The sequence below is a fragment of the Muntiacus reevesi genome, chromosome 3, assembly GCF_963930625.1.
Source record: "Muntiacus reevesi chromosome 3, mMunRee1.1, whole genome shotgun sequence".
NCBI classification, from domain to species: domain Eukaryota; kingdom Metazoa; phylum Chordata; class Mammalia; order Artiodactyla; family Cervidae; genus Muntiacus; species Muntiacus reevesi.
Window position 1 is genome coordinate 163161937 of NC_089251.1, and position 24657 is coordinate 163186593.

Below are 24657 nucleotides of genomic sequence, written 5' to 3' on the forward strand. Positions count from 1 at the left end.
AGAGACGGGGCTGGAAAGGAAGCCTTGGACAACTTTGATGCCAGGCTCAATATTCACCCAGGACGAGTGCAGGGCTGGGGGGCGTGAGGGAAGCGGGTAGAATCAGAGGCATTGTCAAGTGGGAAGGTAGAGGCGTCCATGTGGACCGTCTTGGGAATGGGTTCAAAGAAGTTCAGTTGCTTCCACACAAAGCAGATATTCTGGCGCTTCGTTAAGAAAAACGGGTGCAGAAAGAATAAAGCAGTTAAAACAGAAAGAAAATGGGGAGGGGAAGAAGGCAAGGGTAGAAGAGAGAAAAAGAATATCTACCATGGTGCTGCATCCTTTCAATATGGTGCCAGGTTGAATTGAAAGCAAGTTCTGAGATCCTCCATTCATCCAAAGTTGTCTTTAAAACTTCCCTTTAGCAAAGGAAATAGAGTGGTGTTTAAATTCCTTTAAACAAAGGGCTAGAGTGGTGTTTTCTGTTTCTCTTCTGCAGGTCTTTCCAGTATCACAGTAAAGAGCAGCAATGTGTCATAATGGCTGAAAACAGCAAGACCTCCCCAGTGTTTAGGATGAGGGATGTCATTCTATATGAGAAGAGAAGTATGTACAATGTTTTCTTCCTCCTTCTTCTGTCTTTCTCTTTCTTCTTGTCCTTCCCCTCTCCCTTCCCTCCCCACCAGCCCAGTTACTATCTGTAATTTATCAGACCAGAAAATGGAGGAGCTATGGTGCATTGAAAATGAACTTGGAGTCAGAAGATTTGGCCACTAACCCACAATGCCAACCTGAATATATTATTTCACCTTTTAGGTTTCCTTCCTCTTGATTTCAAAACACAGGGATTGGATTTACAAAATCACTTCTGTCTCTAGGACCCTGAAAATAAGATACTAAATAATATCTTATTTAAAGATATTAAAATATTAAGATATTTTAATGTATTCTAAGATATTAAGATTTAAATATTAAGATATTTAAATATCTTATTTAAAGATATTAAATAACAAAGATATTTTCTTATTTTTAAGAAGAAAAGAGAGAGTACACAAGTTCCTTATGATCTTGGTTTTTTTGTTCTGCAGGGACCACCATCTGTGGTCTGAAGCCTGGAGCAGTAGCAAAACTGAGGTGTTTTCAATCTGCAGTAACATTTAAATAGAGACAGTATCCTTCATTTTACTCTTACATGTTCTACTTTTCTTTCTGTCCTGGCCTATATTTCCCTAAAATGGTGCAGAAATTTGAAAACGTACAGAAGTTGGAGCTCATTTTTGAGAGTTTCCTTAAAAACTCTGGATCCTTCGTTGTTTAGGACCACAGATGGCCTAGATTCCTGCAGAAATTGTGCGGCTTCTTGGACGTGCACAAGTTCATTAGTCTGTACGAAGATTCAAGTGACTCACGATGCTTTTGCAGCTACTTCCCTTTCTCTGTTGTTGGAGAGGTGTCAGGACTATTTTGATAGTGGTTTTGCTCTCCAAATATTCTGCATCACAAGTGCTGAAGACAACAAGAAACATCTATTTCACGTATTCTTGACAACAGCTTGCACGTTCTCTGGCGTTTTCCCACCAAACTCTTAAGATTTTGAGAGGTGTTTTTTAGGTCAGGATTATATCTACATGGTGGTTCATCTTAGCTTTAAGCAGCTGTGCGTCTGTTAACCTCACTCCGGGTCCACTGCTGAGCTCTAACTCTTGAGTCTAAAGTGCAGATTAAATCTGAAGTTTATCTGTGGACGTTGTTAGTTCTTGCAGTTAGTGAGTAAAGGAAGAGATATATGGGCTTACCCAGTCTATCAGACTTTTAAAAAATGCTGGTGGGACTCTCTGTGCAAACGCTACCGTTTAAGCCTGTCCTCTGTAAACGGTTAACCAGAAGGATCAAGGGGGTGACCGCTAGGCTTCGTTTGGCTAGTTGAAGCGTTGCCTGTTTTCAGGGTGATGGAAAGGAGCCAAAGGTTATACAAACTGTGGCGGGTACAGACAAACAAGAGAGGCAAAGAGTCAAAAGTCAGTCATTTCTGGGTGCTTGTTTCTTTACTGTGGAATATCGACCCGCTGCAAAGTCACCTGCCAGGGTGCTTCTGGGAACAGTCGGTGTCAGATCAGCTTCACCTCCACTGGCCACCAGGGCCATTGCCGCCACTTGGGTCTAAAGCCTCCCTCATCACCGCAGCGGCTGGTCCAGAACAGCCCTGCCTCGAACCCTCGGTGCTCTTAGAAGAAAGTCCAAATACTCACCAGTTGCTACTGGGCGCTGTGTTACTCAGCCTAGCTCGCCTGCTGGGCTGATGTCTGTGCCTCCTGCAGGCGGGTCACAGGCCTGTTCATCCTGACCCTCCTCTGTTCTTCCGGCTCCTCATCGCCCAAGTTGCAGCTCGAGGGTCCCCTTCCCTGACCCCTGGCCTCTGGAATACCTTGCTTACCTTTTTGATAAGCGTAACATATCGACTGTCATCATATATCTCAATGAAGATATATTTGTAATCTTTAAACAGAGTGTTGGATTTAAAGCAGCAGTTACTATAGGTGTGTTAGAAGTATTCTACCCAGATAATTGATCGATTAATTTAAAGCATTGACATGCAGACACTGTGTGCTAAGCTGCCTCTGCCATGTCCGGCTCCTTGCTATCCTATGGACTATAGCCCACCAGGCTCCTCTGTCCGTGGAATTTTCAGGCAAGGATATTGGAATGGGTTGCCATTTCCTGTTCCAGGGAATCTTCCTGACTCAGGGATTAAACCTGCATCTCTTATGTCTCCTGCATTGTCAGGCGGGTTCTTCACTACTAATGCCGCCTGCGAAACCCAAGATCACCGAACTGAGCTCCCTGTGTGATAGAGCAGCTTCCCACTATTTATTTTACACATAAAACACTATCATGTGCAAAATAGATTGCTTGTGGAAAGCTGAGGGAGCTCAGCGCTCTGCGATGACCCAGAGGGGTGGGATGGGGGGTGGGGTGGGAGGGAGACTCAAGAGAGAGGATTATATATATATATATGCATGTATAAACATACTTTGGGCTGATTCACATTGTTGAATGGTAGAAACTAACCCAGCGTTGTAAAATAAGTATCCTCTATTAAAAAATATTAAGTGGGGAATCATAATGGATGATACAAATATACTTTAAATCTTTTATATTTTCTTTGAAAACACGAGCTTATGCTGGTACCTTTGGACATAAAACAGAGGCGTTTTTTCTTTGAATCCGGGGACCACCAACAGAAGTTATCTAGAGCATTTCTTGTATAAGCCACACTCATGAATTATCTACCATAATCTGTCCTTCTCTTTGAAGTTGAGCGAGTCTAGAGACACCCATTAATCAACCTGACTGTAAAATTCCTTTATATTTTCATGCTTCCCCTCCCCTCAGACTCATATCAACAACAGGAAAGGACTGCTCTCGGTGGGTTTGGTAACAATTTGTTTTGACCGCATCCTGTGTCCTGGGGCATCTTAGTTCCTCCACCAGGGAAGGAACCTATGTCCCCTGCAGTGGGGGCACAGAGTCTTCCCCACTGGACCACCAGGGAAGCCCCTTGAAAACAATTTAAAAAACTACTCTACTCTTTCAACTACTTGAAACGATTTATCTTAGTTTATTAAAAAAAAAAAAAAAAACCCTCCCTCCTCTCCCCCATTCATTTCTCAGTTTAGATCATCCGTAATCAAATAGAGCGTATAAAAAGTTTTGGAAATAAAAACAACTGACTCTTGGTAAGCGTATAACCCAACTGGTAGGAACAGAGCGGGTCAGCACTCCCGAACGTGGCTTGCCAGCCGCAGACGCCCATCCTTCCTCATGTGGGCCACAGGGGGACCCCTGACAGTGTGTTTTAAAGGCAGGATGGGGCCCACTGGGTAACCAGCAAGTTGTTTAAATGGAGGCTGGTTGAGAGCATCTTCTGTAAATGCTGAGGGTAGACCACAACTGCATTACCCCGTTTGGTTCTTTTTTCACACTTAAAATACCACCGTGAACCTAGAAATGGCTTGCATCTTTTTCAGCCTCTGCAGGTCTGCCCATTCCATGAAGAAGCCCTCACCCCCTTCCCATCCACTCCCTCACGATGCTATTTATTTTCTCTGTTACACGTGTTGCTATGAGGTTGTCTATTGCACAGTCCGTGTCCTTGATTACCTTCTGTACCTGGCGCCCCAGACTCCACTGGGATGTAAGCGCCACTTGGGCAGGACCTGCGCGTTTCCTACTCCAAGCGTCCCCAGCAGCCCCTGCACGCAGCATCTGCCTGGCACTCGGAAGGGCAGGAACTCTGGATAAAGGAGTCAGCGCCCCACCCTTAACTACAATTCTTTGTTGTTGTTGTTTGGTTGCTTTAGTCGTGTCTGACTCTTTTGCGGCCCCACGGGCGGCACCCCACCAGGCTCCTCTGTTCATGGAATTGGCCAGGCAAGAATACTGGAGTGGGTTGCTATTTCTTTCTCTGGGAATCCTCCTGACCCAGGGACCGAACCCACATCTCTTGCACTGGGAGGCAGATTCTTTACCACTGACCCACCAGGGAGGCCTGCGGTAACTCTCACACAGACTGCCTTTTTAGATAGCGGGTAACCGTGTCTTCTTCTACAACATGATCAAGCAGTGCAGGGCTTCCTCGTGATTTCTTGTCGTTGTTGTGAAAGGGTTTGACCACTGTTTGGGCTTCCTTGCAGTCTACCTGTTGGAGTGCAAGACGGGAAACGGGAAGACCTACAGAGGGACCAAAGCCAAAACGAAAACTGGTGTCACCTGTCAAAAATGGAGCGCCACTTCCCCACACGTACCCAAGTAAGACTTCTCTTTTGTCTCCGTGTTCACCTCTTGTACTCAGAATGACTCCATTACTTCCTGCTCAAACCAGAACATGTGACTAGCAAGTATGGGGAGAATCTTACTGACGCTGGTGCAGAGCCGTTCAATAATTGATGGCATAAAAGCAGAAAACGGCTGCTTTCCATTCATTCTTATGTATATGCTTTTTTGGGGGAAGATTTAAAACAATGAAAAAAGAATAAATTCTAGAACATGAATTCTACGCTGAGACGGAGAAAAGACAAAAGATGATGATGTTTACAATTGAATCAATCTAAATCAAACATTTGTTCACACCAACATTGTGGAAAACAGATTATCTTGCAACTTGCCTATTATTTATTTTAATGTCATTCTTTATACTTTGCCCAATATGGTACTAGGCGACATTTAATTCTCATGAACAATGCTTATCAAGTGGGAATTTAGTGTCTATGATCCTTCTCACTCCCAAACAAATCATCTTTAGCCATCCTTATGAATTGGGCTTCCCTGGTGCCTCAGTGGTAAAGAATCCGCCTGCCAATTCAGGAGACAAGGGTTCGATCCCAGGGTCAAGAAGATCCCCTGGAGAAAGAAATGGCAGCCCATTCCATTATTCTTGTCTGAAAAATCCCATGAACAGAAGAACCTGGTGGGCTACAGTCCGTGGGGTCGCAGAGAGTCGGGCCCAACTGAGAGAGTTAGCTTCGACAACGAGAGGAAGTCTCATGTTCCCCGCACATTGAGGCTTATTGAGATGAAAAGGACAAACCATATGGCTGAGTCATAGAATGGCAAGGATCTGAGAGAGAGTCTTGGTCATCTATACCCCAGCCGATGCGGAAACTGAAGTCCCAAGAGCTCCAAATCTACTAAAAACGGGTACACAGGAGAACCAGAAGCAAAATCTGCTGTTTTAGATTTGAAATCTTAGGTTTTTAACCCAATTTCTTATTGCAACACAGCAGCTCATGCCTGAATAGGAGCTTCACTCCGTCCTCCCACTCTCCCATTAATTCTAGACGCACCTCAGAGGGGACGTGGAGTTTGGCATCAGGCAGATCTGACTTTAAACCCCTGAGATGCTATTTATTAACTGCTCAAGCTTAGGTGAGATGTGATCTGTTTCACATGGCTGTGCCTCAGTTTTCTGATCTGGGAAGTGGGAATAATAACACCTTCCTGATAGGGATTTTTATTGACTACATTAGAGAATGTATAGAGAGACTTTAGCATAATGCCTCATGCAGAGTTCACACAGACAAAATGGTCTTAACTTCTATTATTTTTACAGAGAGAAGGGCAACTGACAAAAGCAGGTGTTTGGCATGTCTCATGAATTTGGCAGGCTTTGAGGGCTTTATATTTCTATTGTGCATAAGATGCTTTGACTCTACTTCTAAGACTTGGCTGTTCACACAATAATAACAGTGATATTAACTACTCTACTGAACAGGCTATCAATAGAGACACTGACAACTGGATAGAAATGCTATTGCACACAGCTGAAATGTAGTTGGATGTTCAGTTCAGTTCAGTCACTCAGTCGTGTCCGACTCTTTGGGACCGCATGGACCGCAGCCTCTCTGTCCATCACCAACTCCTGGAGTCCACCCAAACCCATGTCCATTGAGTCAGTGATGCCATCCAACCATCTCATCCTCTGTCATCCCCTTCTCCTCCTGCCCTCAATCGTTCCCAGCATCAGGGTCTTTCAAATGAGTCAGCTCTTCACATCAAGTGGCCGAAGTATTGGAGTTTCAGCTTCAGCATCAGTCCTTCCAATGAACACCCAGGACTGATCTCCTTTAGGATGGACTGGTTGGATCTCCTTGCAGTCCAAGGGACTCTCAGGAGTCTTCTCCAACACCACAGTTCAAAAGCATCAGTTCTTCGGCGTTCAGCTTTCTTTATAGTCTAACTCTCACATCCATACATGACCACTGGAAAAACCATAGCCTTGACTAGATGGACCTTTGTTGACAAATTAACGTCTCTGCTTTTTAATATGCTGTCTAGGTTGGTCATCATTTTCCTTCCAATGAGTAAGCATCTTTTAATTTCATGGCTGTAGTCACCATCCACAGTGATTTTGGAACCCAGAAGAATAAAGTCAGCCACTATTTCCATTGTTGCCCCATCTATTTCCCATGAGGTGATGGGACCAGATGCCATCATCTTAGTTTTCTGAATGTTGAGCTTTAAGCCAACTTTTTCACTCTCCTCTTTCACATTCATCAAGAGGCTCTTTAGTTCTTCTTCACTTTCTGCCATAAGGGTGGTGTCATCTGCATATCTGAGGTTATTGATATTTCTCCTGGCAATCTTGATTCTAGCTTGTGCTTCTTCCATTCTAGCGTTTCTCATGATGTACTCTGCATATAAGTTAAATAAGCAGGGTGACAATATACAGCCTTGACGTACTCCTTTTCCTATTTGGAACCAGTCTGTTGTTCCATATCCAGTTCTAACTGTTGCTTCCTGACCTGCATACAGGTTTCTCAAGAGGCAGGTCAGGTGGTCTGGTATGTCCATCTCTTTCAGAATTTTCCACAGTTTATTGTGATCCACACAGTCAAAGGCTTTGGCATAGTCAGTAAAGCAGAAATAGATGTTTTTCTGGAACTCTCTTGCTTTTTCTATGATCCAGTGGATGTTGGCAATTTGATCTCTGGTTCCTCTGTCTTTTCTAAAACTAGCTTGAATATCTGGAAGTTCACGGTTCACATATTGCTGAACAACTGGCTTGGAGAATTTTAAGCATTACTTTACTAACGTGTGAGATGAGTGCAATTGTGTGGTAGTCTGAGCATTCTTTCGCATTGCTTTATTTTTGGATTGGAATGAAAACTGCCATTTTCCAATCCTGTGGCTACTGCTGAGTTTTCCAAATTTGCTGCCATATTGAGTGCAGCACTTTCACAGCATCATCTTTCAGGATTTGAAATAGCTCAACTGGAATTCCATCACCTCCACTAGCTTTGTTTGTAGTGATGTTTCCTAAGGCCCACTTGACTTCACATTCCAGAATGTCTGGCTCTAGGTGAGTGATCACACCATCGTGATTATCTGGGTCGTGAAGATCTTTTTAGTACAGTTCTGTGTATTCTTGCCACCTCTTCTTAATATCTTCTGCTTCTGTTAGGTCCCTACCATTTCTGTCTTTTATTGAGCCCATCTTTGCATGAAATGTTCCCTTGGTAGCTCTAATTTTCTTGAAGAGATCTCTCATCTTTCCCATTCTGTTGTTTTCCTCTATTTCTTTGCATTGATTGCTGAGGAAGGCTTTCTTATCTGTCCTTGCTATTCTTTGGAACTTTGCATTCAAATGGGAATATCTTTCTTTTTCTCCTTTGCTTTTCACTTCCCTTAAGTATGAATAGTATGAATAGTTGAATGACACAATCTCAAACCACATTTGGGAAAGAGAAGGGGTCTTATCCTGCTCTGCTGATAACACGCTGATTTTTAAAATATAGTCAAAGTGATTCTTTTCCATTCTGTGCAGCTTTTCGCCTGAAAAATTTCCTCTAGCGGGACTGGAGGAGAACTATTGCAGGAATCCAGACAATGATGACAACGGGCCCTGGTGTTACACCACAGATCCAGACAAGAGATTTGACTACTGCGACATTCCTGAATGTGAAGGTCAGGGATGGCTCTAGGAAAAGTTTTCCTATTCTGCCCGTTATGTGTGGAGTAATTTGCTGTAAATTGATTATCTATGGGGATATTAATAATAATTACTGCTTTGTTTGACATCATCAAGTAATATATGACCTCTGGGAAAAGACAAAAATTTTGCACAATTTCCATTATGGATCTAAATTATCTTTATTAACATGTGGCTCAACAGGGACAAATATAAAACTAGATGTAAACTCTAGATGCAAACTTTTTATGCTTAAAGCTCTGACACAGTTCAAGCCAGAAAGATATTTGCAATTCAACTGTTAACATAAAACCACAAAATCAGCACAATTCAAATACAGATTAATTTAACATGGTAGACTTTGTCATGCTGTTGGAACCAAGCAATGAAACAGTTTTTAAGTTAGCAATCTATTGTTTCAATGGAACAATCAATTTAAAAGCACGTTTCAAAAGTCAATGTTAAAAGAATGTAAAATATCCTATGGGAAAATGTTCTTTACTTCATATTTCCTGCCACATTTATTGATGCAATAGGGCAGTGAATGAAGGTGGGATTTGCAGAACCACGTGGATTGAGTATGTACTGGGTGATGGCTCAGTTTCCCATCACTTCCTCTATTCCAACCATGGGCATTCTTTATTTATTTGTACACTATGTTATGAGGGCATTTGGCCCTTTACTGACATGAGAGTATCCTTTTTATATCTGGTCTGCTTCCATATTCCTTATTGCCACATAAACATTAAAGTCTTATATTCTTCTGCTATACCACATTATATTAAGACTTGCAAAGTTCCCATTTTACAAGGATGCGAGAAAGAAAAACAACCAGCATGCTTTTCAATAACAATAAAAAGAGAAGCATCGTCCCTTTAGGTGAATATTGTTCCTCTCTCGAGGTCACGAACACAAGCAAAAACCCTGGCACTAAAATCCTGAGAGGCTGCTGGCTTCTTTGGCAGTTACCCAGACAATCAGAGAGAGTTTCCCGGTGGTTCGGTGGGAAAGAATCTGCCTGCCAATGCAGGAGACACAGGAGATGTGGGTTCCATCCCTGGGTTGGGAAGATCCCCTGGAGGAGGAAATGGCAACCCACTCCAGTATTCTCGCCTGGAAAATTCCACGGACTGAGGAGCCTGGCAGGCTGCAGTCTAAAAGTCACAAAGAGTGGGATGTGACTGAGCAAGCATGCATGCAATCAGAATAATTCCATAGGGATTTTTTGGAAGAGAGACCACAAATATTAAAAAATTCTAGTAGAGAATTTACAGACTCCTGAGATTATATGCAGTCTCTCCCCACAACCACCAAGGACCAACACATGTAGCCAACCTTGAAGACAAAGTATTATGGAGTTGCTGGATTTGGTCATGACTGTAATAGTCAAGAAGGTATTGACCACATCTGCTAATTCTACCATGTGAAAAAGAGAATGACATTTTAGATTGTATTAGAAAATTAAGCCTTTATGGCCAATTTTGTTGCTAGGTGATTGTTGGAAAATTACCAACGAACAAGTGGCAAAGGTATTTGAGACATTTCTAGTGAGAGTCTAGTCTTTACCCTTTTTTGCTTCATTCATTTCCGTTTCTTTTTTCCTTTCTTTCCATTCTTCTCAGTTGAATGTATGCATTGCAGTGGAGAAACCTATGAGGGCAAGATTGCCAAGACCAAGTCTGGACGCGACTGCCAGGCTTGGGACTCTCAGAGCCCACATGCCCACGGATACATTCCTTCCAAGTAAGTCTCACTGGCAGTGAAACTGGATGTTTAAGCCTCTGCAATGCTATGGGTAGTTTAATATTATTTAGGTATTTTAGCATTCTTCAAAAAGTGAACACACCTGATGTTTCTGAATTTCAAAGTTTGCATTTCCCTTCGTGACTGCAAAAGAAGTATACATTCTGTTTTTAAATTTTTTGTAATTGAAGGATAAGTGTTTTACAGAATTTTGCTGTTTTCTGTCAAACCTCAACATGAATCAGCCATAGGTACACATATATCCCCTCCCTTAGAAGTATGCATTCTTACTAGTCAGAATGTGGTCCATGGAAGAGTGCTGCCACCTGAACGTTTGTTAGAAATGCAGCATCTCATCTCCACTGAGTCTGGATTTGCACTGTAACCAGATTACTGGCTAATTTGTAGGTTAAATGTAAGAAATATAGATATACACATCTATAAACATACAGTATACACATCTCGTCTGTGTATTTTCCAAATAGTCCCCTCTTGGTTGTAGTCCTTTCTTTTTTCTTCATGCTGATGAGATTCAGGGCTTCCTACCCTGTGATCTATGGGTGGGTTTTATGAATCCCTCAATATTTTACGTGTGTTTATATCAGTGTATTTTTATGGGAGGGAGGATTCCTAACTTTCACTAGCTACTCAAAGGGTATCATTAATCTATAATGGAAATAGAAGTCCCTGATCTAGAAAGTAATGGTGAATTGTAGGGGACAATTTTCTGCATCTCCTATTTCACATTAATTGTACTTAAAACACCTCCTTCTCTGTAGCTGCTCCTGGTCATTCTCTTCATTCTGTGACTATAGGATTATAACGGGGCTTGTAAAAACTTGTAGGAAAAGAGACTAAGGCAGAGATTTCAGTGTGGAAAGCAGCTCCCCTGCATTTCTGTACCTCCTGCTTCAAATAGCTCTGTTAAATCACCACTGTTATAGTTTTCTTTTCCCTACTGCACTCCAAAGAAGAAACACAATGAAAGCCTCCCGCCTCAGAATTGGTTAAATTTATTTCCCAGAAACTGGAAGAAGAAGATTGTCTGAGCCACTACCGGTTGCTCTGTCCATCCTGACAAAGCATTTACAGTCTCAGGAAGGAACATGAAATGAGCCCAGAGGGACACGAGGCATGGTGTTCATCTCACAGGCTCCATCACTCAGTCCCTGCTGGGGGGCGGGCGGGGGGGCGCTCCCTGGCCTACACACAGGAACATAGCTTATCTGTCCCCGTTTCTACAAGTTTAAAGGTTAGCAGGATCAGAACTGGGTAGACTAGAAGGACCATTCCTTTAACCTATGAAGACATCAACCTCCAGGATGAACTGTTTACTAAATAGCTATCTCTAGCCAGTAAGTACTTTGCATTTTAATAATTGCTGTCATTTGCAGCCGAATCATTGAAGTTGGCTGACATAAGTTTTCTAGATGGCCCAAATGATAAAGTTGATCCCATTCCATGATTGTGGCACATGTAGACTGTTAGAAAATCAATCCTTGGAGCACTGAGCTAATCTTTCTTATGAGATGGTCATCACATGGAGGATAGCCTTCATCCGGTCCCCTTCTTGGGTGCCTGACTGTGCCTAGCACACAGCAAGTGCTCAATATTTGCTCATTTGAAATGATTCTCACCTGTGAATGTGAATGTTCAGTGCTGTCAAAGTCCTTCTCGCACCTTCAGATTTCCAAGCAAGAACCTGAAGATGAATTACTGCCGTAATCCTGATGGGGAGCCCCGCCCCTGGTGCTTCACCACTGACCCCCAAAAGCGCTGGGAATTCTGTGACATCCCGAGATGTAGTAAGTATGGTTCTGACCCAGTCCTCGGGGACCTTCACCTCTTCTCTCAGAATCAAGAGCGCTGTGCCTGGAAAGGGCCCCACAAGTCCTATGGGATGTGATTACTCTTTTAAAGCAGTTTATAGGTTACTGTAGTAATTGATCAGAGCATCTATTTTTTATGGTTTTTTTTTGGGGGGAGGGGTCTTCTTTTGCCTCTTTTGAGTACAGATGAATGTAGGCTTTTGGGAGTGATCTCTGGTACCCTCCCGTTCTCTAGTGCTAAAGGCAAAGCAGACCCACACCTTCTGGTACCTGGATTTCATTATCAACCAGTCAAGGGAAGGCACTCAGCCATGTCCGACTCTGGATGGTAGCCTACCAGGCTCCTCCATCCTTGGGATTTTCCAGGCACGTGTCCTGGAGTGGGCTGCCATTTCCTTCTCCAGGGGATCTTCCCAAACCAGGGATTGAACCCGGGTCTCCTGCATTGCAGACAGACGCTTTACTGAGTTCTTTCTAACTGTAAGCAAAGTGGCGTCTCAGGATGTACCGTTTTTCTGTATGGCCAACTTGGGAGGCAGCGGCAGGAGAAGAGAAGTCTGGGGAAAAAGATGAAATGGCAGACCTAGCGGGAATGACTTGGAAAGAGCCATTTTATCATATTTTCCTTTTATAAGGATTTGAAGCCAGGCACTGAACAAGGACAGTTGAGACTGTTAAACGGACTCAGTGGGTCCTGAGGTCTGGTCTCCTATTCTTCGCTCAGACGGTCACGCTAAAGTGATTAAAGTGACTCAGTACTCTCCTTAGGAACATCCTCCTTAGGAACATGTCTCTTTCTGTCTTCTTTTTCCCTTGAGGCTTTCTTTTTTAAAATTGACATATAGTTGATATACAACATTATGTCAATTTCAGGGGTATAGCAAAGTGATTCAGTTATACACTTGTATGCATATATCTGTATTCTCTTCCCCTCGATTCTTCTCCTTTATACTTTATTACATGATATTGAATATACTTCCGTGTGCTATATAGTAAATCCTTGTTTATCTGTTTTACATATGACAGTGTGTCTTAAGAATTTCTTGATTTCTCACTGCACACCCTTTTGCTTGGAGACACTATTTTCTTTCTTCCCATGGACTCTCTCTGTTGTTTGTCTTTGTGGAATACTGGGAGTCAGTCAGTTATGTGTGCTTAAAGAATAATTTATTCTTCAGAAAGGAAGTTTGTTTACTGGCACACGTGCAGATCTGGGGTAGGATACGACACATGTTGAGCCTGACTGTGTGTGTTGAACTGAGAATGCAGAAAAAAGAGAATACAGAAAGAAGCATTTACTCCAAGGGTCTTGTCCTTGGAGGGGTTTTTAATAAGCTGCTGCTAGGTCGCTGCAGTCGTGTCCGACTCTGTGCGACCCCATAGACAGCAGCCCACCAGGCTCCCCTGTCCCTGGGATTCTCTAGGCAAGAACACTGGAGTGGGTTGCCATTTCCTTCTCCAGTGCAGGAAAGTGAAGAGTGAAAGTGAAGTCGCTCAGTCGTGTCCGACTCTTCGCGACACCATGGACTGCAGCCCACCAGGCTCCTCCGTCCATGGGATTTTCCAGGCAAGCGTACTGGAGTGGGGTGCCCTTGCCTTCACTGTTTTCATCAAAGGGTCTCGTAAACATTGATTCTACCAGATCAGCTTCTTCTGAAAAATGATAAGCAACATTCAGATGTGGGATTCTGGAAGGGTGAGAGGAAAAGAAGACAGACACTCCCTGCATCTACCTACTGTAACTTCCATCTGCGCCTCCTTTCCGTAGAAGCACTCACTGTAATGTATCTTCCCCACTTAAGCCACACCGCCGCCCTCCTCTGGGCCGACGTATCAGTGTCTGAAGGGAAGCGGCGCAAACTATCGAGGCACAGTGGCCGTCACCGCATCTGGGCACACGTGTCAGCGCTGGAGCGAGCAGGCACCCCACAAACACAACAGGACCCCAGAAAACTTTCCCTGCAAGTAAGTCTGCTCTGGTTTCACTTCCTTGTCAAGGAAAGGAATGAAACATTCCATCCTCGTCATGAGATGGACTGCAAGATCCCACTGATGTGCCTTGGTTTTAGTGACAATAGGAACCTCGACTTAAAGCTTTTGGGAATGAAAACTGGTCATGTCACCTGTAAGGGAAGTGACATTTAGCCACTGGTTTTCCTAGAAAACTGGTTCTCAAAGTGTGGTTTCCCGGGCCTGCAGAATCAGCATCATCAGGAAATTTGTTAGAAATGCAAATTCTTGGAGATCTTCTTGTCCATCTACTAAATCAGTGACTTCAGAGTGGGTTTCAGCAAGGTTTTGTATGAAATGTACAGTAAGGTTTGAGAACACAAATTCGAGGGCTATGATATATGCTTTCAGAGGCAAGAACAGTTTAGAAAACACCCATTGTGTTTCCAGCATATAGCACAGAGCCTGATGCATAATAGCAAAAGATCTATTCTGCTTCATGATATGCAGTCAAGGAATACATTTCAATCATTCACCCAAGAGGAGCATTCGTGCCATAACTCTATGGATTCCCGCTCAGCTTAAGTTTCCACCCATTATTCAGTTGGTATGCTGCTGCTGCTGCTGCTAAGTCGCTTCAGTCGTGTCCGACTCTGTGCGACCCCACAGACGGCAGCCTAGCAGGCTCCCCCGTCTCTGGGATTCTCCAGGCAAGAACACTGGAGTGGGTTGCCATCTCGTTCTCCAATGCATGAAAGTGAAAAGGGAAAGTGAAGTCGCTCAATCGTGTCCGACTCTTAGCGACCCCGTGGACTGCAGCCTACCAGGCCCCTCCGTCCATGGGATTCTCCAGGCAAGCGTACTGGAGTGGGTTGCCATTGTCTTCTCTGTCAGTTGGTATAGTTCTGGAGAATTAGGTGGACACACCGCCAGTATCACCACTAAGAAGTATGTGTGCACTTTGTTATTTCTTTAGCCTTTTGGAAAACTCATAGTCCCTTCTTTTCCAGAAACTTGGAGGAAAACTATTGTCGCAACCCTGATGGGGAAACAGCCCCCTGGTGCTATACAACCAACAGCGAAGTGAGGTGGGAATACTGCACCATCCCATCCTGCGAGTCCTCTCCGTTATCCACGGAACATTTGGATGTGCCAGGTAAGAAGGGCCGCGGGAGCTGCTGAGGCTGCCATTGCTCCATACTTTTGTATTCCAGAAGCGTCGCAGTAGCTCTGGAAATGGTTTCATTGTGCTGCGGTCAGAGAACATGCCTTATGATTTCATTTATTCTATTTTTTAAAAATTTATTTGTAATGGGAGGATAATCGCTTTACGATATTCTGTTGGCTTCTGCCATACAACAACGTGAATCACCCATGAGTATAGCTGTGTCCCCTCCGTCTGGAACCTCCCCCGACTCATCCAGGTTGTCAAGAGTACTGCCTTGGGCAACCTCTGTTTTACAGCAGCTTCCCATTAGCTATGTATGTTACACTCACTTTGAATTTGTGGAGGCTCATTTTATGGTTCAGAATAAAGTCCTCTTGGTGAATGTTTCATGTGCTCTTGAAAAGAATCTGGCTTCTGTTGTTGTGTATTGTTTTACAAACGCCGACGAGGTCAAGTTGGTTAGTATTGTTTGGCTTTCCTGAATCCTTGTTAATTTCTATCCTCTTTCTGTTGATTACTGAGAGGTGATCAGTGATGTTAGGTGTGCGTTCATCTATCTCTTTTCAGTCTTTGCTTTATCTATTCTGGAACTCCTTGTCAGGCACAGACACACTTAGGATTCTTGTCTGCAAAGAAATGACCCCTTTATCATTATGTAATATCTCTCCTTATCTCTAGTAATAGTCCTTGTTCTAAAGGCTACTTTTGCTGATATTAATAGAGCCATTGCAGCTCTATTTTTACTAGACTTTGGATGATGTCTGTTTTTCCTCAGTTTTTTAGTTGAGATGTTTAGACCATTTGCATTTAATGTCATCATTGTTAACATGGTTGGATTTAAATCTATCGTCAATTTAGTTATTTCTAATTGTCCTACTTTAATTTTGTTCCTTCTCATCTTTCTCTGCATTTGATTTGAGTATTTTGTATTGCCTTTTATTACCTCTGATTTTACTATTTATTTAATGTTTTCAATATACATCTTTAACTTACATTCTACCTACAAATAATATTATTTTACTTGATGTATAATGTAAGAAACTCACAACATTGCAATATTTACTCTGTCCCAAAATATCATGCTATTGTTCTGAGTTTACATCTATTATTTTATAAATCTCACAATAAATTGATACTATATTTGCCCTGAAGAATCAGTCATGTTTTAAAGAAATTAGAAAGAAAAAAATAAAGTCTTATATTTATTTTTATTTATTTATTTCTACCATTTCTTCTATGCTTCATTTCTTCTTGTTGGTTCTCCAATTTCCATGTGATGTCATGTTCTTCCTGTAAAAAAATTAACCTTTTCCATTTTTTATAGTACAAGTCTGTTGATGATGAAGTCTTTCAGCGTTTGTATGTCAGGAAGAGTCTTTATGCTGCCTTCAGGTTTAAAAAGCAATTTTTGTTAGGTATAGAATTCTGGGTGGACAATTTTTTCCCCTTTTACCACTTTAAAGATGTTGCTCTATTGCCTTCTGTTTTGCATAGTTTCTAATGAAAATCTGTGTTTCTCTGTATTTAATGTTTCTTTTTTCCTCTGGTTGCCTTTAAGACTTTCTCTCATTTTCAGTTTTCAGCAGTTGATCATGGTGCATCCCAGTGAGTCTATTTGTTTACTTATATATTTATGGTGCTTATCCTACTTGAAGTTCTCTGAGCTTCTTGTGTTTGTAGATTATCGATTTTCATTACTTTTGTAAAATTCTCAGCCATCACTGCTCAAATACTTCTTTTCCCCTGCTCTCTCTCTCTCTCTGTTTTCCTCTTTGGGACTTCAGCCACCTGGATGTTAGATCACTTCATGCTGCCTCATATCACTCGTATGCTTGTTCTATTTCTTTCCCCACTCTTTTTTCCTCTTCGTGTGTCAGTTCAGATAATGTTTATCAACCTTTTTCCAAGTTCACTGATTATTTCCTCAGTTCTGGTCAGTCTGTTAATCAGCCCATCAAAGGAATTTTTCATCTCTGATAACATGGTTTTTATCTAACATGTAAAAATATATATAACATGTAAATATTATTTTATTTTTATATAATGTGTAAATGTTTTATATAACATGTAAATATTATAGTATTTACATTGGATCATTTTATTCTTTTTTAAAAATAGTTTATTACTTTTCTGACATTGTTCATCTATTCATGCACATTGTTGACCAGCATGGTACTACAAGATCCTTCAACATATTCACCATAATTACCTTATGATCTCAATCTGATAGTCCCACACCCCTGGCTGGCTCTGAGCCTGGCTCTGCTAACTGTTTTATCTCTCAACAGTGGCTTTTATCTTTGCTTGTGTGTGTGTCTTGTCATTTTTAATCAAATGCTTGGACTTACTTGTAGAGAAACAATAGCTATTGCAGCAAATATTATTTACACTTTGAAATGGGCACCCTTCTTTTATCAGTATATGTGGGTAACTGAGTTTATGTAATTAGCAGATCAAAGGAATTTAGCTTTTGTTGTTGCTATTTTTGCCCTAGGTGAACCATAGGTTTCAAATCCCCCCAGTGATGAGGTACAGTCCCCTTGTCCTTAGAGCTGGTTCTGGGGTGCTGAAGAGCTTTCTCGGTGCTCCTAATCCCTTCTCAACGTTTAGTAGGCAGTAATGCCTGCACCACAGAGGTGGGGCTCACTCCGCACTTTAACCTGGCCCTACTGATGGACACTGTTTCTGGTCACCCCGTGCTAGGCTTTTGGTGGAGGCAGGCGTTCTCCATCTCTTGGTCCGCTCTCAGCCTTAGACTCTGGGCACCGGATGCTGTGCTGCACTTGGTCACTCAGTTGTGTCCGACTCTTTGTGACCCCACGGACTGCAGCCCACCAGGCTCCTCTGTCCATGGGGCTTCTCCAGGCAAGAACACTGGAGTGGGTTGCCATTTCCTCCTCCAGGGGATGTTCCCAACCCAGGGATCAAACCCAGGTCTCCCGCATTGCAGGCAGATTCTTTACCATCTGAGCACTTGGCAATATTTCTCAATATTCTCGCCCCTTCTTCCCATGGAACTAAACTCTAAGCTGTATCTGTGTTGAGTCCTGGGTCGAAGAATAGGAGACTTCTGCTTTGTGTTGGTGAAGCATCCTGGCACAGTAGAATTTTCTGCCCCCATTCCAGGGCCCTACCCCTCCCTGAGAAGCAGTGAATCTTTGCCTGAGTCCCGGATGTAGGCCCATTTCCCCCAGCAGCTGAAGGCTTTGGCTTTGTGTAAACAAAGAGTCTGGGGAAATGCAGAAGGTTTCCGTGTCTTCCTCACTGGCACCCAGTCACCGCGTGCAGCCTCTACAAGTGAATGCGTCTCTTTCTGGAGACCTGCCCAGTTGTTTTCATGAATACCCCGTGGAGATCCATAAAAGGGGGCTTGGACATGAGTGCAATGTCCAATTACAAGCACCCTGCCCTGCTTATTTTTTCCCGGGTTTTAAATTAACTATTTACTCAAAATTAAAGTGTTAGAATGTTCTGGATCTATTGTTTTCTTTGCATGTCCATTTGCCTCCCAATATGTAAAAAGAGGATGGTGTTAATTCCCAGAAAGGATATTCTGTTTGTGTAATAAATTATTTCACATGTTTGTCTGTTCCAGACATTAGTTACTGATTTCTTCTCTTTCAATTTCAGTACCACCTGAACAAACTCCTGTGGTCCAGGACTGCTATCATGGTAACGGGCAGAGTTATCGAGGGACATCGTCCACTACTGTCACAGGAAGGAAATGCCAGTCGTGGTCATCGATGACACCACACCGGCATCAGAAGACCCCAGAAAGCTACCCCAATGCGTATGTCTTTGATTTTCAACCAGTAGAGGAGAACCGCCAGCTTCAATTTCTGTTTAAAGGGCTATGCTCTAAACTAATGTCTTAGGACCAAATTTCCTTTGGCTCCAGAGTATGAGATAAAATGTTTCAGGCAGCTTGCTTTTGCACAAAATTTCTGAAAGAAGAGAAGCTAGAGGCTGGCTCTCTTTCCTGAGTAGTGTTTCAAAAGCAGGGTGGGATAGACAGAGGGGCTGAGGTCCTACTAGCAGGAAGCTCAGAAGCGCAGATGATTGAAGGCTTAGAAACAGGATCATTCCACAGCTCTTGCTTATGGATCAGTGTCATCTTTCAGCCGTGGAGTTTTACCATTTCGTCCTTCAATTCCTGAAGTGTTTTGCGTTTGCCATTGGGTAATAACCCGACCCGTATAGTCATATTGGGTCCTGAGCACTAGTGGTCTCAAAGGAATCTGAATTACCAGAGCATTAAGAGCAAACGCAGGAAGGCAGATTAGAGTCAGAAAGTACACAGATGCTGATGTGCAAAATGGACTTCAGTGAACAAGTCAGTGGGCAGAATAGTGGACAAGATAGGGCTGATCAGACCAGTTTTTCTGCAATACATGGCTATAAAAACACGGAAAAATTTCACATGATAGACAACAGGCAGCACAGGACTGTGACTTTTCAGAAAGGAAAATAAATTAGATTGAACTTGCAATGACCTTGGTTTTCTTCCTGGAGATACTTCTGGAAGAAAGTATCTCCTTGGACTGCAGTGCAAGGAAATGGAACCAAGGCAGACCACAGCAGTCTTGCTGATCTGAGACAGAGACCGGAGCTGGGGCTTAGTGAGGCAGCTTGGATTGAGTAGGCTGGGTAATCTTGAGAAAGGATCTGTGCAGAGAAGGTGCTTCAGGAATACATATGGAGTTCTTCTAAAGTCTTTGGCTGAATGCAAAGCTACACATGCGCAGGGAGAGATTCTGCAGTGAACAAAGAACAGGGAACCGTTACATAAATGGAGATTATAGAACTCCCAGGGCACTAGGAGATTCTGTTTGCAGAGTTGAGGCTCTTACAAGTCAGAGAGGAGAAACCTCAGGGGACACCTTGACCATTCAGTAAGGAATCCAGAAAAGTCCCAGTTTATCAGTTGCTGTTGTTGAGTCGCTAAGTCGTGTCCAGCTCTTTGCGATCCCAAGGACTGTAGCCCACCAGTTTCCCCTGTCCATTTATCAGTAGGGTTAGTGTATTCCTTGGATAAAGGCTATTCTAAAAACACTTGAGCAAAGATTAAAAGGAATCCCAAAAGGATCAAAATTATCTCCAAGTAAATTAACTGCCTGCCAGAAGGAAATGCAAGGGTCTCGAGAGGACAAAAACAAACGATCCCAGTGAGAAGACAACCTAATAAAAATGGGCAAAAGGCTTCAACCATTTAAAAGATGCTCCACAGGGAAAGATATGCAAATAGTCAATAAGCACCTGAGAAAATGTTCAGCATTTTAACCATCACGGAAGCAAGAATTATAGTCACAGAGCTGCCGATGCTGCTCTTCAGTCACTCAGTCGTGTCCCGATCTATGTGACCCCGTGGACTGTAGCCCGCCAGGCTCCTCTGTCCACGGGACTCTCCAGGCAGGAATCCTGGAGTGGTTTTTCCATTTCCTTCTGCAGGGGATCTTCCCCACCCAGGGATGGGACCTGTGTCTCCTGCATTGCAGGCACATTCTTTTACCACTGAGCCACCAGAAAAGCCCCTATAACTGCAATGAGATACCACCCAATACCCAACGGCAGTGACGGTTACTAGAAAGACAAACAGCAAGAAGTGGTTCTGAGGATGGAGTGGGGACAGCTGTCATACATGGTGTGTTTCTGAGTGTGTGCTGAGTCATGTCCCACTCTCTGGGACCCCATGGACTGTAGCCTGTCTGGCTCCTCTGTTCATGGAATTTCCCAGGCAAGAATACTGGGGTGGGTTGCTTTTCCTTCTCCAGGGGATCTTCCCAACCCAGGGATCAAATCCACATTTCTTACAGCTACAAACAGATCTACCAGAAAGTTCTTAGCAGCTTTATTCCTAAAATAACCCCAAACTGGAAGCCACTTCAGTGGTCACCAATAAGAACATGAATAACTGGTAAGATACTCATACCATGGAATACTATTCAGAAATAAAAAGGAACAAGCTACGGATACCCTCAAGTTGCATGGGTAAAAGCTCAAAAACACTGAGAGAAGGGTATATCCTTGCATGGGCCCATTCGTATGAAGCTCTGGAGTAGAACTCAATAGTATTTGCCTCCAAGGGGAGAGCAGCCAAGACTGAACAGGCACCCAAGGGAGGTTTCTGGGGGGGTGATGGACACGTTCTCGGTCACAGCAGGAGTGTGGGTTATGCATGTGTGTGTTCATCAAAACTCGTCCACCAAAGTGCCTTTATGGAAAAAAGACAGCGAGAGCCTGTTTCCTGTGATAAGCCTTTCTAACACATCCAGTTGCTTGGAAACCTGCTGACAGGCTTCCTGTGGACCCAGGCCTGAGACGGTCATAGTCCCCAAAGGTACAGTGTTGGATTCCCATAGAACATTGGATGTTCCAAGTGATCTCATGAGCCACAGTTTGTGGGTCTGCATTCCAAAGGGGAGTCCAAGGCTGAGACTTCTGAGAAGCTGGGGCAGAATCCTCCGGAGGCCCCAGGGGTCCAAGCTACTTAGTGAGCCCCAGGCCCCTCCTCTGCTATTTCTGACTCAGCTCCCGCAGAAGCCTTGTCTACCCAGACATCCCCCTTCCTCGCTTTGGCCCCACTCTCCTTTCCTCACATCCCTTTCCCTTGGTCCCCGAGTGGCTGCAGGTAGACGGGCCCGGCGCCTCTTCCCGAGTGCCCCAGAATGCATCCTCTAGAATCCTCATCCAGCTAGTTTTCCTGGAGGCTGCCACAAGCCTTCTGCACCCCCAACCCACCTGATCTGTCCGTGCTATTTACTATTTATATTACTGCCATGAGTTTTTGTTTCACTGTGAAATACAGTAGGGCTTCCCAGGTGGCTCTGGTGGGAAAGAATCCGCCTGCCATTGCAGGAGACTGAAGTTCGATCCCTGGGCTGGGAAGATCCCTGGAGTAGGAAATGGCACCCCACTCCAGTATTTTTGCCTAGAAAATTCCATGGACAGAGGAACCTGGTGGGCTACAGTCCATAGGGCTCCAAAAAGTGGGACTACAATTGAACATACACACACACAAAATACACCATGAGTAAAAACAAACTAAGAGGGTTGACCTGGGAGTGTCATCCTCTTGTATGTCTTTTCTGCCTCGGATAAATATGTTTTAGTTCCAACTTCCATAGCCCTACTCACACAGAAGAGAAAACCAGAGATATAGATGTATTACCTTGTACATAAAAAAATCTAAAATATGTGCTTTGAAATCTATATTGGTTATCCCTAGGGAATTTATTTAACACTCCCAGGAAAAGGAAAACATTCTGATACTTTTTCTTATATATGTATATATGATCTGTTTTTATGTGCAGCATGTATTACTTTGGATTATGTTTAAATAAAAATTATGACCTACGTTAAAAAACTCACCCAGTTCTTCAGAAATTGAGGACCATCTGTGCCTGTGACATTAGAATAATAATTGGCACCTTTGGCACTTCGGACGTCCCTTGTGGCTCAGCTGGTAAAGAATCCGCCTGCAATTCAGGAGACCTGGGTTTGATCATTGGGTTGGGAAGATCCCCTGGAGAAGGGAAAGGCTACCCACTCCAGTATTCTGGCCTGGAGAATTCCGTGGACTGTGTAGTCCATGGGGTTGCAAAGAGTCAGACACGCACGACTGAGCAACTTTCACTTTCACTTTGGTACCTTAAAGAAATATTTCAGCCACTTTATTGTAACAAAATTCAGAGGGTGCTGGGGTGCCCTTGAAGGTTCGCTCACTCTCGTGACCTCTATTGCTGTGGAATTTACAGCGGCTTGACAATGAACTACTGCAGAAATCCAGATGCCGATAAGAGCCCCTGGTGTTATACCACCGATCCGAGGGTCAGATGGGAGTTCTGCAACCTGAAGAAATGCTCAGAAACAACAGAGCAGGTGGCAAACGTTCCTGCGGCTCCCCAAGCCCCAAACGTAGAGAGTCCTTCTGAACCAGGTAAGAAGTCTGTGGCCAGACATCTGTGTACGCGGGCAGAGAGATGATAAGAGGTGGAGAGTCTTCCGGAGGCAGAGGCTTCATTGCTGAGGGGGACTGGAGCGCTGGCTGAGTCTGCGATGGGGAAGGCTGCTTCAGCGTATCATCTGGGGAAGCCAGAGCTGCTGCTGCTGGCCTGATGGGCGTGGGCGTGTCTTTAAGGGTTGAAAACTAACGGAATGAACTTATGGACCCAGCGGGGAAGGAGAGGGTAGGATGAATCAAGCAACTAGCATTGACCTATATACACTATTAAGTATAAAATAGATAACTAGTGGGAAGATGCTTATAATCAGGGAGCCCACCCTGGTGTTCTGTGATGACCTAGAGAGATGGGATGGGAGGGGGGTTGTTGTTTGTTCTTTTAGTTGCTCAGTCATGTCCAACTCTTCCTGACACCATGGACTGTAGCCTGCCAGGCTCCTATGTCCATGGGATTCTCCAGGCAAGAATACTGGAGGGGGCTGCCATTTCCTTCTCCAAGGGATGGGGGAGGAATGCTCAAAAGGGCCTATATATATATATAATGATTGATTCACATTGTTATATGGCAGAAGTCAACACAACATTGTAAAGTAATTATCCTTCAATTAAAAAAAAAAGACAAGTAATTGCCTGTGAGGGATGGACACAATTTTGAGCCTGGGTGGGTTGAGAGGTGGATGATAGTGGCTGAGATGGGACATTCTAGAAAAGCGAATCTCTGCCTTTTGAGTGGAGGGGTAGAAAGGACCGATTTGGTTTTGAGCGTACAGAGTTAGGAGGGCCAGGAGGACTGTGGATGATCACCTCCAACAAAGGCTTGGAGAGAAGCAGATATGTAGCTCCAAGGGTCTGGGGGCCTGAGGATAAGGACGTCATCCAAGGTGGGCGGCAGAGGATAACTGGGCTCTTCTCCGCCTCCCCGGCCCTTCGCCCGCGTGTCGCCCCACGTGCTGAGCCTCTGGTCCTGTGACTGTCGGGCGGCAGGGATGCTCAGTCCTCCGACAGGCTGAGGTCACAGATGGGACCGACTCTGCCCTGGTCAGTAGTCTCGCGGCTTGTCTGTAATCCAAAATCAGAAATTATTAAAGTGAGGACTCGGTTTCAAGTTGAGACCCCCTCTCCTTCCGGAGGTGGACTTGGCCCCTCTGAGATGCTGGAGAACCTTACCTCGGCTCCCTACTGTCCCCCTGTATATCTGCTGTACATGTAGGACCAGCTCGTCTCTGCCCCCCTTTCTTGGTGAGACTTTGGGCGCCGTGCCCCAGCTGGGGATCCCTCCTGATGAGACCTCACGTGGACCCAGCTGGTCCTCCCACGTGATGCCCCACGTGTGGTCGTGGGTAACTCACACACTGGTCCTGGCACACACTGGAGGTGGCCCAGCACAGCCCTGCTCCTTGGCCAAGGGGCCAGCTGGCCCAACTTTTGCTGTTTGGATTTTCCAAGTGCCCATCAGAGCACTGTTCACTGGGTCCCCATATGTAACACTTATCAAGGTCTCCAGCCTCATCCCCAAGGCGCGAGGTGAGGGAGGAGTTTGGGGAAGGGACCTCACACT

At 44.0% G+C, this 24657-nt stretch overlaps 1 protein-coding gene across 2 annotated transcripts in view; it reads left to right on the forward strand.

The window, feature by feature from the left end:
- The window catches only part of PLG (plasminogen), a 46993-nt gene that overhangs the window by 6067 nt on the left and 16269 nt on the right, over window positions 1-24657 (forward strand). For both annotated transcript variants that reach the window (XM_065931014.1, XM_065931015.1), the window contains exons 3-11: window positions 482-588; window positions 4677-4791; window positions 8306-8445; window positions 10072-10192; window positions 11879-11997; window positions 13824-13986; window positions 14982-15127; window positions 18770-18929; window positions 22894-23075. In XM_065931014.1, the coding sequence (XP_065787086.1) occupies window positions 482-588; window positions 4677-4791; window positions 8306-8445; window positions 10072-10192; window positions 11879-11997; window positions 13824-13986; window positions 14982-15127; window positions 18770-18929; window positions 22894-23075 (1253 nt within the window). The remainder of the gene's footprint in view (window positions 1-481; window positions 589-4676; window positions 4792-8305; window positions 8446-10071; window positions 10193-11878; window positions 11998-13823; window positions 13987-14981; window positions 15128-18769; window positions 18930-22893; window positions 23076-24657) is intronic.